Genomic DNA, 13,036 nt, shown 5'->3' with positions numbered 1-13,036 from the left:
ACTAATAAATCAAACCTGCACTGAAACATAAGATAAAGGAAAGTTATTTTTATTGTTACAAACAAATAAAACATTGTTGATGTACTCTATATCTCACACAAGCACCATAAAATCATCAGATGAAGGAGGAAAACTGAATTTTCTAACCCTTCAGTGGAGTGGACACAATGGAAAATGATTGCAACATTTAAAAAGCCTTGTGATATTTTTTGAAGATAGAAAATGCATCTCTTGGTTACAAAAATACTTGTGTATGAATGGTGAGATTTATAACAAACTGCTTTTACTCAAGGTAAGAAAAAAATGGTGCTACAAAGAAGCCAAAAAATTTTATCATAAAATAAAAATCCATGCAGTTTTTTTTAAATCAATAGAAGAAAGTTCTGCACAATTATTTTTTAATTCTCTATGAAATTCTGAAAGAAATATGTCAAAAGTAATTGAAAAAGAAACCATGTCTAATAGTCTACTTAGTTAATGAAGGAAAAAAATGTATGATACATTTTAGATTTCATTTTGTTTATTTACATTTAGTTTGTGAAGGGTGATAACAAAAATGTTAAGGCTAGACACAACAGACAAAATATTTAAAATGATTAACAAACTGTAAAGATCAATCTCTTAAATAATGCAGATCTCATAACCAATAACTATACTTTCTGGTAGTTATATAGTAATACAAACATTTTTCCAAATTTTAGTTAACGGGTAAAACAAGCATTTAAGAAACCATTAAGAGCTTAAAAAAACTTTTTTTAAAGGATTCATAAAGGTAAAACCAAGCAAAACCTGATTTTTCAAAATTTTTATTTCAATTTTATTCAACTAAAGCAATATTGGTCATTGGTTTAGTAGGTGAAAACTAAAAATGCGTAAAAGAAATCTAAATCAACATTGCAATAAACTCATCAAGGATGGAAAACTCAACAGAAACTTTAATGTTAGAAGCTTTCTCAAAATAATTTAAGTGTTTAATAATGCCTTTCTCTCCTAAAATTGTTGCATACCTAATTTTAAAAAAACCAACAAATAAATTACAAAGCTCACGGTCCAAGTCAACTCACACACCTCACTTATATACAAGGTAAACAACAAGATTAAGTCTGAGTGTTATCACATTATAATAAAACTTAATTTAAAAAAGGTATTATTGGGTACTGTGATGCTCTGGCCGGAGTATTCTGATCTACTTTTCTTCACACCACTCATTTTCCTTTCTTACCTATAAAAAATATGTACATATTTTACTCATATGACATAAAGTTGTACTGGTATTGAAACATTAACAAACATAAGTGAACACATAATTCAGACACTTCAACATATAACAGCACGGTTGAGAGAAAGGGTACACTATTCAACTGAGCTATTGGACATCTGCGAGTTAACCTACTGTTTACCTGGACCAAGCCTGTAAAAGTACAGGTGACTTGGAATGGTGCTGACCACAAAATCATGCAGTTTAACTTTAAAGAAACTGGTACTTTAAAGAATAAAATTTGGAAGACGTGGTCTAATTGTTAAGCTTTTAGCTGCTAACCCAAAGGGTACTCAAATTCAGATCTCAGTTCAAACTTGTGACTGAAGGATGTCCCTGAGCCCACCCAGCTCTGAGTGGTACATGACTTACATTGGGGAAAGTAAAGGCAGATAGGCAAAGTGCTGACCACACTATCCATGCATATGCTGAGGTCAAGAAACATGAATTCTGCTTAATTTGCCCAATGGATCGCTAGGTCCAAAGAACTGAACTCATGTAATGTCACAGATAAAATGAGAAAATAAAAAGTTCTAAAGAAATTACTCATTTAACTTACTTGTTCTTCCTCTGCTGGTGTGAAATCATTTTTAATGTTAAAAGTTTTCCTGATTTCCTCTGGGGACTTCCCTTTGATCATATTTGCTACAGTTTTGCAAGTTACATCAAGCAAGCCTTTGATATCTAAGTAGTTGGCAGCCTAGAAACAAAAAAAAAAACAAAAAAAAAACTGTAATGACAACATGGGTAAATTATGGAGTTCAATGATTTATTAAATAATAGTAAAAAAACTAAATGTAAATTAGATTTACTGTATGATACCATACCATACATTAAAAGAAAATCTAATAACATGCAACTAAGTGTATGCATTACATAAATTCAAGCTTATTTAATCAACATGTTAACATTATTTTATGAAAAAACACATACACTTCACAAACATAAGAGATTTTACAGCCATCAAGAGAAGTTCCTAGTACTATAAGTAACTTACCAAAATCAACTCAAACAAGGTGCCCTGGTCAACTTTAAGAAATTCTGCATCCCAGGAGCAGATATCATCTGTTCTTTTTTCTTTGTTTTCATCATCTTCAGGTGGTGGAGGGTCATCCCGATGGAAGGTACACCATTGAATTACCTTCTTTAATATAGCAGCATTAACATTAGGTAGTGGGACAGGTTCATCTTCATCCTCATCCATACCCAAATCTGTTATTTATAAATTTTAAATAATATGCATTAAAAAAATTCAAATTGTTTACAAAGGTCTTAATAATGAGAAATATTGAGTTTTAAAGCCTGTCAAATCATAAACTATGTACAATACCTTCTAACATGGTTTTAATAGTGACAGATTGTTTAGCAATCTCAACATCAACTTCAAACACCTCTCCATCTGAACTCTGTAGTTTAATCATAGGCATCTGTGAAAGTAAAATTTGTATGTTGCAAGTGTACCTTTTGGTTTAGTCTTATGTGTAGTTAAGGATACTTTAAATCTGAACCCTAGGGGTGAAAATGGGCCTTAGCATTGAATAAAATAGCCACATGAAATTAGGGCAGAGAAAAAAAATATTTCTTTTTTACTGCTACTATAGTATTTTGTATTTTCACTTTCTATAATCTACTTAACCAGACATTGTGGGTATTTAAATAAATTAAAACACAGAGCTGTGTTTTTGGAAGCTTTTTATTATTAATGACCTTGGAGCTATTTGAACAGAAAATTATTGTATGCCCTATGAGTTGATCTATAAAATTTAGGGTAACTTCATGTATATGTGGCCTGACCTATTGAGATTGTTTAATATTATTTAACAATGTAACAAGCCAATGGTCTTCAAAGCCACGCCAGGGACTCAATTTCAAATGGTTGATCATTATCAGACTTTAGTTAGAGTTATGAAATATTTAGAATAAGCACTGGAAACTTTAAAATACTAACTGGATACTAATGGACACTGAGTTAACGAGAATCCTTCCATCATATTGTCGACATGGATTTTACATGTACAATCAAAGCAAGCATAAAAATAATAAAAAATATGAGCTAAAAGTCTGAAAATAATTAGGAAATTTTATATATTTAGAATCAAGTTTTTAAATAACATAGGCCTTATGCTATATTAAACCAAATGACCCAATTCTGACAATTTGGTGGACATTTTGTTATGGCCTAATAAAATTTAGGAGAGAAACTACTGCCTTCATTCGCGACGATGTTACTGCGCATGCGTGTGTTTACAAACAAACCGTAGGACCCTAACCAAAGCTCAGCTAGGTCACTGCACATGCGCAGAACAATTACTATTGAGCTTCATTTTTTCTGCCGAAACATCTTTTTCTGAGCAGTCACTTTGTAAAATTTATACTAGCCTATAGAGTGTCATTGTTTATGTCGGCATTACTATTACCATGTTGCTTTTGCCTTTTTTTAAATTGTGTTTAATTAGGTCAACCAAAATTAATAAAATGTCAAATCCTACATCCACTCTTATTTTAAAGTCAGGATTTCATAACCATATTAATTTTAATTAGGCTACACCGTGCCTAATATTTAACTGAAGTAACTACTTGAAAAAAGATGTTTCGCCAGAAAATATGAAACTCAATAGTTCTGTGCATGCAAAATGACCTTAATAGTTGTGCTATGGTTAGGGGTTCTGCTGCTAGTTTGTAAACACATGCATGCGCAGTACTATAGAAAACAACGCCACGAATGAAGGCAGTAGTTTCTCTCCATTTCCCCATGCATATCGTTTTCAGGCTAGAATTGGCCATATTTGAGACTATTCTCCCTTGGGTCAATTAATTAGTCTAGTCTAATACTACATTTTGAATTATTTTACAGTGTAAAACTAATAGTAGGCTGCTGTCTCCCTGTAGTGACTGAAGTGTTGTAATGAATTTTAGGATTAATTATGCAGAATTTACTATCTGAGTTTGTATGTAGTCTTACGTGTACTGTACACTGTATTCAACTGTACTGTAGGCTTACTTCTTGTAATAGTAATAATTATTACAGTAATAAGTAATAATGTACTGAACTGTGAACTGTGTAGTAGTAGTGTGTAGCCTACCATCAATGACTAAAACAAGTTAATTAAAAAAGTCTAGTGACATTTATGCGCAATTTCCTTATGTTATCTAAAAATAGCTCTGTCGTAGCGTAAATCAAGAGCAGGGTTAGTAAAACCATTGGTTAGTTATTAAAACGTTTTTTATTAAAAAAAATGTCAGTATTTTACATGTTTTATTTACAATAGAGTTACATGACTAAAAACCATTGCGCGCCTAGCTACTGAACGTGATGACGAAGCCATAGAACGCGATGGTGCAGCTATTGAACGTGATGACGCGTGTGGTGTGGTTGGAAAAAATGCCTACTAATTCGGTCCAAATTTTAATTAATTAAAAACAATTTTTTGTGACCGAACGAAAGGATATTTTTGAAAACTTTCTTCGGCAATATTGCTCTAAATTATGGCAGGAATCGATTGGTACATGTTTCAAGTCGCTAAGTGGTCTGGTTGACGAGATATGGGCCAAAAACTGCTTTTTTTCGAGGTTTTTTGGCTTTTCCGGGAAATACATGAAAGAAACCCGGAATTTTTATGGCCTATGCTCATTCTTGTAACTTGCTTAACATAATTGCTTTTGGAACTAGTCATCGATATTGCTTCGTTGAGGAGGAGATACGACTTAAAGCCCGGACACACATTCATCCATACATTCATCCATCCATCCAGAAATGACGCGTTAATAAACGCAATTCTCCAGAATGGAAATTGCGCTAAAAAAAGGAAAAATCAAATTAAAAAGTCAACAATTGACTACTACTAGACTAGATCTAGAGGTAGTAAAATATAAATCTAGACACTAGTATGAAAAAAAAAATCACAATAGGCCTACTAGATCTAGATTTTCTAGATCTAGATTCTAGATCTACAATTTTATGATGTTAACAGTTAAGTAAGGGCCTATTGTGGTGATTTTTTAATATTCTGGTTGTTTTCGAATTTAGGTCAGTCTCAATGCAAGTCTGTACAAGTATTAATTTAGTTATTATGCTTGACAGCAACAGAGTTTTAAATTAATTAAAATAGAATATAAATAGCAAACACGAATTCGTTGTGTACACTTCAACTACAATTGCTTACCTTGAAATATGAATGAAAGACCAAGCGATTATTCGTAAATTCCTTCGTTGAGCTGGTACTGTCTCCTGCCTGACGTTATGCACAATTTGCCAGATAACCAATTGCTGTTTGAGTCATTGTAATTTTAATTATGGAGAGAGATTTATTTTACAGTGTTTCTATTATACATTTAATGAATTTCATTTTTTAGTAAATATGACAAAAATGGAATTTTAAAAATAAAATGTGAGTAGTATGTTTTTTTATGTATTGAAATCTCATTATACGTTGATTTTAGAAGCAAATCCAAAGAGGCACATATCTAGCAGTAAAAAGTGTGCTGCCATCTTTAGATATTGATTCGTTCATTTATGCCTGCTATAACTAATGCCAACATCATCACATTTGACATACAGTCACATGACTAAGCGACTGTTTATTATGTCCTTGTTACAATGTCAAACGTGAATCGATCTTACTTTTATAACCCTTGTTTTCTTAGCTTAAAAAATAAAACATTAATATTAATTTGTTGTGTATTTGTTTTAAACTCATTTTTATAACGGTTATATCATAACTTCGAATATGATCCTTATTTTAAAAAAAAAAATTAGTAAAGTTAATAGTATACATATACTGTTTATTATGTCCTTGTTACAATGTCAAACGTGAATCGATCTTACTTTTATAACCCTTGTTTTCTTAGCTTAAAAAATAAAACATTAATATTAATTTGTTGTGTATTTGTTTTAAACTCATTTTTATAACGGTTATATCATAACTTCGAATATGATCCTTATTTTAAAAAAAAAATTAGTAAAGTTAATAGTATACATATGTTTTGTAAGTCCGTTATTAACAAAGCCAACATCACGAGAACAGCTTTTCTTACTCCCTGTATGATTAATGGACCCATGACTGGCAGTCAAAACACATCTTACCTATTTCTTTGGGGTCATCCATTTGTGACGTCCAAAAATATTGACTTTTGCGGATGATGGGGGGGGGGGGGGGGGGCGGGCAGAGTTTCTTCCAGGCATCTCTTCGGGGGGGGGGGGGGGGGGGGCAAAGCCCCCCCCCCCCCCGAAAAATTGTTACCGCCCCCCCCCCCGAACGAAATGAATTTTATATAATTTATATAGAAAATATATACTTTTAACAGTCTGCCCCCCCCCCCCCCCGAAGAAAGTCTACCCCCTTCCCCCGAAAATTTCAATTGCCCCCCCCCCCCCCCCCCGGAGAAAAAAGTCTGGAAGAAACAGTGTGGGGGGGTTTTCTTGATGAAAAAACATCAGCTCAACGCATAAATAAATGTACCAGAGATGTAACTGTATACCACTCGCCTATGATAAAAGCGGCAAATGTTTACAAACGGGAGAGTGTGTTGGGGGGGGGGGGGGGGAATTGACCGCAACAATTTTCTAAAACAATTAACCGTATTTCAAGTTTATGGAAATATAAGTTAAAAACAATTAGATTTAGACCTAGGCCCTGATAGATCGTGAAACAAAATCATAGTAGGCCTACAATGGCCTACATCATTTTGTGTCAAACCCTAAGGGGTCATCGATAAATGACGTCACGGTTTTTCTTGACGATTTTTACCTCCCTCTCCCCTCCGTCGCACATCGTCACAAAAAGCCAGACTCCCCCTCCCTAAAATAACGTCACACCTAAGCTTACAACCCCCCCCCCCTCTAAATTGCAGTTCAATTGTTCTTAAAACATCAATATCTTTCCAAAATCTTGTCTGAACTCTCTCAACATAGAGTATTTTAATCAATTCCTATTACAATTTATTAAAACTGTTTTCTAAAACGCGAAATAACGGCTAAAATTCTTTTTCTAACATTACTTTTTGTTTATGCAAAAATGTGACGTCCCACCATCTGCCCACCCCTCCCCCTCATCACACACCGTCAAAAAAATTACGGAACCCCCTCCCATCTACGAGTGTAACGTCATTTATGGACGACCCCTAAGACATGATAATATGTCCTTTTTTCAAGTGAAAAAAACTCAAAATAACCGCGTTAAAATTAAAAGTTTAAATAGGGGCGCATGTAGAATGTGCTCGCGTTGTCAGATATGTAGTGCTCACGAGCAAAGGGGGAGAGGTGGTAAGTTATGGAAACACGTGTAGATCTATATATAATTGTTGTTTCCCAGAATTGTAAAAAACACGGCAAAACATTTAAATAAACCAAGCGCTTAACATATATATCATTTTTTTATATAGGGCCCAATTTTAATTACTAATTTTTACTAGTGAAGATGTCACCGAAAAAAATTAAATTTCCCGGGAGTATCAAATGCCTCCTCCTCCCGGAGCAAAAAAGCCTGAAAGAAACTCTGATTTAAACTTTTCACATCACATTAGAGGAGATTGAATACGTTTATTTTAACAGGTCTTTTAGAAGTACATAGATACATACATATATAATACAAACATAGATACATAAATACATATATATATATATATATATATATATATATATATATATATATATATATATATATATATATATATATATATATATATATATATATATATATATTTATATAGGCTATATATATAGGCTATATGTGTGTGTGTGTGTGTGTTAAAATTAAAATCTTTATAAAACACGATGCTTCTTGTAATGTTATCTTTGCCTTCTCGCCATAGACTGGATTACGAAGACGCCCCGTTGAATACATGTAAGACGAGTGCAACTTGAACTTTACTTGAGACCCATTCAACACTCCAATCCCGTAGCCAACAGCTCATATAAGCAAACATCAGGTAGAAGATACCATAACAAATTAGGTTCAAAGTTCACAAAATTCAAAGTGTCGTCCCTGCTCCTCCAATAGACTTTAATTTTCTTATACGTCGGTTTTGGCCAAGTTTTAGCTGCCCATGAGATTTCTCTCCCAGACCAACTTAGTCTGGACACCGGGGGGGGGGGCAGTTTGGCTGGTAGACGACCCAAGGGCTTGAGACCGGGTTCCGAACTCAAGACTTTCGGGGTAGCAAGCGCGCGTCTTACCGATAGACTTACGCTTCATGAGACGACACCATTAATCAACAGGAGTTGTGTGTTTTCTTTTAGGCCTCTCTACGTCCCCGGTCCCCGACCCGGTAGAAAGAGACAGAAATATACAATTATATAAAAGACATAGTTTTGCTCCCCTTGCCTCACCCATGGAAGTTTAATGTGTCACCCCGAAAGTTTCAAATGCCCCCCCCCCCCCACCTCTCCACCACCAGAGTTTCCTTCAAACATCTCTACCTCCCCCCCCCCCCTTTCCACGAACTAAACAGAATTATATAGAAAATAACTTCGTTTACCTGTGTTCGCTTCACCTCGGAAAATTTAATCCGTCCCCACGAAAATTTTAAAACACTGCCCCCCTCCCCCCTCCCATTTACCGTAGTAAAATGTCTGAAAGAAACCTTTTTTACATTTAGCTCAGGAAGTATTCTTCAAATTATAACGCTCAAAGCAAATATAAAACAATGGCAGCTGTTAAGCTGCGAATATGTTTAACACGACGGTATCAATGTTAAAATAAAAATCTTACGCCGAAGTATCTAAAACTTCAACAGGGGAAACAACACAGTATATTTTAAAATTCAATTTATTGTAGTTACTTCGCCTGTTTATCAAGGCGAGATAAAAAAAAAAGTTATTTCCTAGAAATAAAGGAAGTCTAAGAATTGTTTCTATTCCACTCAGAATATGATCTTCTAAGACTTTATAAAAATGTGTTAATTAAAAATGAAGTTTATTTTTTACTGTGCGGGCATGTAAATAAATAGTCTTGCAGACTAGATATGCTTACAACTGACTATAAGTTACTTTATTTTATTACACACATTCTTGCTTTTAAATATATTTATTAAGACTTTAAAAAAAAAGAGCTGTTCAGTGTAAAAAGACTTTAGAAAACTGAAGTTTTAAAAAAAATTAAAGATTATTGTTATAAAGAATTCCGTCTTCTGAAATTACACTGAGATGCAGAGTTTATACTGTGGAGGGAAAGGGCGTTTAAAATTGAAAGCAAAACTGTTTTATATAAAAGAAAATGTATGGTCAGCGGGTCACCCTTATCATCCGAATCACCCCCCCCCCCCCCCCCCTTCCCTATCGTCGATACACATCGTTTTAAAATACCAGATTAGGATCAATATTTATTAAATAATTATAAAATAAATACTACAATTTAGAAAAAAAAAAATCGAAACAAACAGCAAAAAGTCAGTTTAAAAAATACGTAGGTGTGACTTCACACTTTCTTATCAACCACCTCATTCTTCAGAGCCCCTCTGTAGTGACGCCCCCCCCCCCCCCCCCCCCCATTAAATCATCATTAAATCATCAGTCACGATTTTGAAATTTTTACAATTGACAAGTGAGTCACCTTAAACACGGGTGTAATTTCGATGAGCCGTTCCCCATCAAAACCTGGCCTCAAATTGCTAAACCGTATGGGTTTTTCCATGAGTTCAGGATCTGCCCGTCCCATAATGCAGCCCACATTTTGTTTATAATAAGTCCCGTATAGTCTGATCAGAGGCGTAGCGAGGGGGGGGGGTGCGGTCCGCACCGGCAGACACCATTTAGGGGGGTGACACCAAAAATAGCAAAATACATAGAGAAAAATGATAATTCCTCTTAATTAAGTGATTAATTCGAGTGTTAAATAGTCTTTTAAGAGGTGCAAATCGAAAGTTTGAGGGGGGGGGGGTGCAAATCGAAAGTTTGATTGGGGGGGGGGGGTTACAAGTTTGTCCCCGGGAAGGGTCGCTACGCCTCTGGGGGGGGGGTGACACCATTAAGTGCCGCACCGGGTGACACCCGACCTCGCTACGCCACTGAGTCTGATCATGCTTGCGTTATGAACTGGGTTGGGTTCGTTTATAAATAAGCCGTTATCGATTTGACTAAAGCAAAGCTTACCTAAATAGATATATAATTTTAACATACACATGTATATACATGATATGGGCTCGACAGTGTTCTAAATATAGATCGACTACTAATATGTTTATGACTACAACATATTGGTGTTTACTTGGTTTTAAAGTTACATTTTGTGTGGTTTAATCATGATCATTTTCACATCATCATTATCTCATGCACGTCGTTATCATAACCATCGTATTCAAGTGATTATCATCAACATCACATTGTCATCATACCATCATCTTCACAACACCACCATCACATAATTTCAACCGCATCATTATCAGCATCAATATCATAAGCACATCATTGCTATCACATCATTGCTTACATTATCATAATCACCACATTATCACTATCACATCCTTACCATCACATCATCATCAACATCATAATCACAACATCATTATCCAATCATCACTTACATCACCATAATCACCACATCATCACCATCACATCCTAAACATCAAATCATCATCACATTATCTTCACATCATGACCATATCTTGCCATAACATCACGATCACATCATAATTTTCATCAAATCATTACCATCACTTCACTAACATATCATTATCACATCATCATCTTCTCTACATTATCACATCTCTCATCATTATCTTCTTCACATCACCATCGCCACCTCTCACATTGCATTCTTGTAAAGAAAAGGGTCGCACAGACGTTACAACCTTGCACCAGATGTTGTACAATGTTCTCCTCCTAAACAAAAACAAATAATGCTCATTACTCAATTGTCAAATAATGAAGTCAAGCTAACTCGCTTTAACCTTAACGCCCAATAGAAAAAACCCTTATTTTACTAGTTTTTATATTAGGTATCTCTCAGTGGTACCCACTATCCAGTGAAGCACCCCCTCCCCCCATCCTGGGAAATTTCAAGTGACCCCAGATAAAAAATGTCCGTAAGAAAACCCTGCCTCCCCCTCCCCACCCTTCGAATACAGTCACCTCTTCCCTCTCTCAATTTGCTCCGCATATTTTTCTTTCTGTTTTGTTTTTCATAAATGCACACTGACAGCTTCACCATATTTATTTCTTACTCCACTACTCCTCTTCTAAGTAGCCCATCATCTTAAAGGTCAGACCCCCCCCCCCCCCTCATCCCACACCACTCCACAAAATACCAATAGCTCGTCAAATATCAATTCTAAAAACTTTCTCCACTGAGCTAAAAGTAAAAAAAAAAAAAAAAAAAACACTCTATGATGAGCAAACTATTCTTTACACGACCAGAACGTTTTTTAAAGTAGCTATTTATATATGCAAGGTCAATGTTGTGTTGCTATTGTGCAGGTTGAGATTAACTAAACCTACATAATATAATCGAAACTGACCTTTCGCCTCCCACGCATCGAAACCAACACACCCACGCGAAAATCCCGGTTTTAAAAATGAAAGTAGCTAGTAAAAAAAAAACCATAATCATGTATTAATGGGCCGAAGACCAAACCAATTTAAGGATCAAGATGAGGCTATCTCTGACCCTAGCATTTTAAAATTAACTAACCCCGTATCTTGAAATTCTGTATGGTTATTTTAAGCTTATGTGTAGCTCTCTCAAAGCGTTGTGACACCATTTAAAGTATCTTTAATCAGTGGCGTTGCTAAGAGGGGAGGGGGCTACAATATAAAAAGTATATATACAGGTCAGGAATAAAATAAGCAAACCCCATGGCAAATTTACAAATTTTCGCTACATAGGCCAAAACATTATTTTATGTCTTTGATGGTATGAATGGGGTGGGGGTGGTGTATTTATTTATTATAACGGGATAAAGGGGTATGAATGTATCAATATACAGCGCATTTTATAAATATCATTATAATGGTACTGATTCTTCTGGTGTTTTTTTTTAAAATCTCCTATCAGTGTTTATTCCAGACTTTTTTCTTCGGGAGGGGGGGGGGGGTCACTAGGGGGGGGGGGGGACACGACTAAAACTAAAACTTTGTACGGTGTTGAGAGTGGCGGGAAAATACAAAACCTTTACAGTTTACACTGCTTTACAGTCTTCCTTAATTCCTCCCCTGCCCACGTAGAGCCACTTAAGCTGTCAACCAGGGGCGGAACTACAGTGCCGCCAGACCCCGCAATGCGGGGGGGGGCCCACGCCATTTAGGGGCCCACGGCCGACCATAAAAAAATTGTTACAGTTAAAAAAAATTTCTTGCATTTTTGACTTAATGTTTGTTTTGTAAAAAAGATTAACGTAGCTGCGGTTGGATTATCTTTATTCTATAGACACCACCCCTTGGTCATTTTTCCTTCGTTTTTAAACCACTGTGAAAGCCGAGTCCTCTTTCTCCTACAATCAAACTTATCAAAGATAAGCAAACGTTCAAACCACTTCCATGACTTATTTCCCTTTTTTAAATAGTCAAATAGTGATGCCCATAAGCCTCTTTTTAATAGATTTGTACTAAACAAATTAAAAAGCAATTACTTCTCTTTATTATTATTTGTTTATAAATTACTTACTAAAGAATAACATAACACTGTATAAAAAGAAAATGTATTTAAAATTTATAAAATTAATACAAAAAAACATAAAAATAAACATGACACGAGACACCATTATTTACAGAAAGCTTTCATGTTTTATATTCTTTTGACCTATATGATGTTAGAGGTCTTACGGCAGATATAATATAAAACTAAT

At 35.0% G+C, this 13,036-nt stretch overlaps 1 protein-coding gene across 1 annotated transcript; it reads right to left on the bottom strand.

The window, feature by feature from the left end:
* Nucleotides 1-28: 28 nt before the first annotated feature.
* Nucleotides 29-5,568, bottom strand: LOC131931067 (S-phase kinase-associated protein 1). Its single transcript, XM_059287761.1, has 5 exons — nucleotides 5,422-5,568; nucleotides 2,589-2,685; nucleotides 2,256-2,470; nucleotides 1,818-1,958; nucleotides 29-1,222 (listed from the first exon to the last, which is right to left on the bottom strand). Exons 2-5 carry the CDS (start codon nucleotides 2,683-2,685, stop codon nucleotides 1,187-1,189), a joined length of 489 nt encoding a protein of 162 aa, XP_059143744.1. The 5' UTR covers nucleotides 5,422-5,568; the 3' UTR covers nucleotides 29-1,186.
* Between the last annotated feature and the right edge of the window lie 7,468 nt (nucleotides 5,569-13,036).

Source organism: Physella acuta, unplaced genomic scaffold (assembly GCF_028476545.2).
Source record: "Physella acuta isolate Inbredline_101_S28 unplaced genomic scaffold, ASM2847654v3 ptg001886l, whole genome shotgun sequence".
NCBI classification, from domain to species: Eukaryota; Metazoa; Mollusca; class Gastropoda; family Physidae; genus Physella; species Physella acuta.
This window is presented reverse-complemented; position numbering and strand designations above follow the sequence as displayed.

Bases quoted from the DNA above. Each gene is read 5' to 3' on its own strand.
- LOC131931067 (XM_059287761.1), bottom strand. From the start codon at position 2,685: ATGCCTATGATTAAACTACAGAGTTCAGATGGAGAGGTGTTTGAAGTT. The intron at 2,471-2,588 runs GTATTGTACATA...TATAAATAACAG, and splicing joins TATTAAAACCATGTTAGAAG to ATTTGGGTATGGATGAGGAT. The intron at 1,223-1,817 runs GTAAGTTAAATG...TATTTTTTATAG, and splicing joins CACCAGCAGAGGAAGAACAA to GTAAGAAAGGAAAATGAGTG.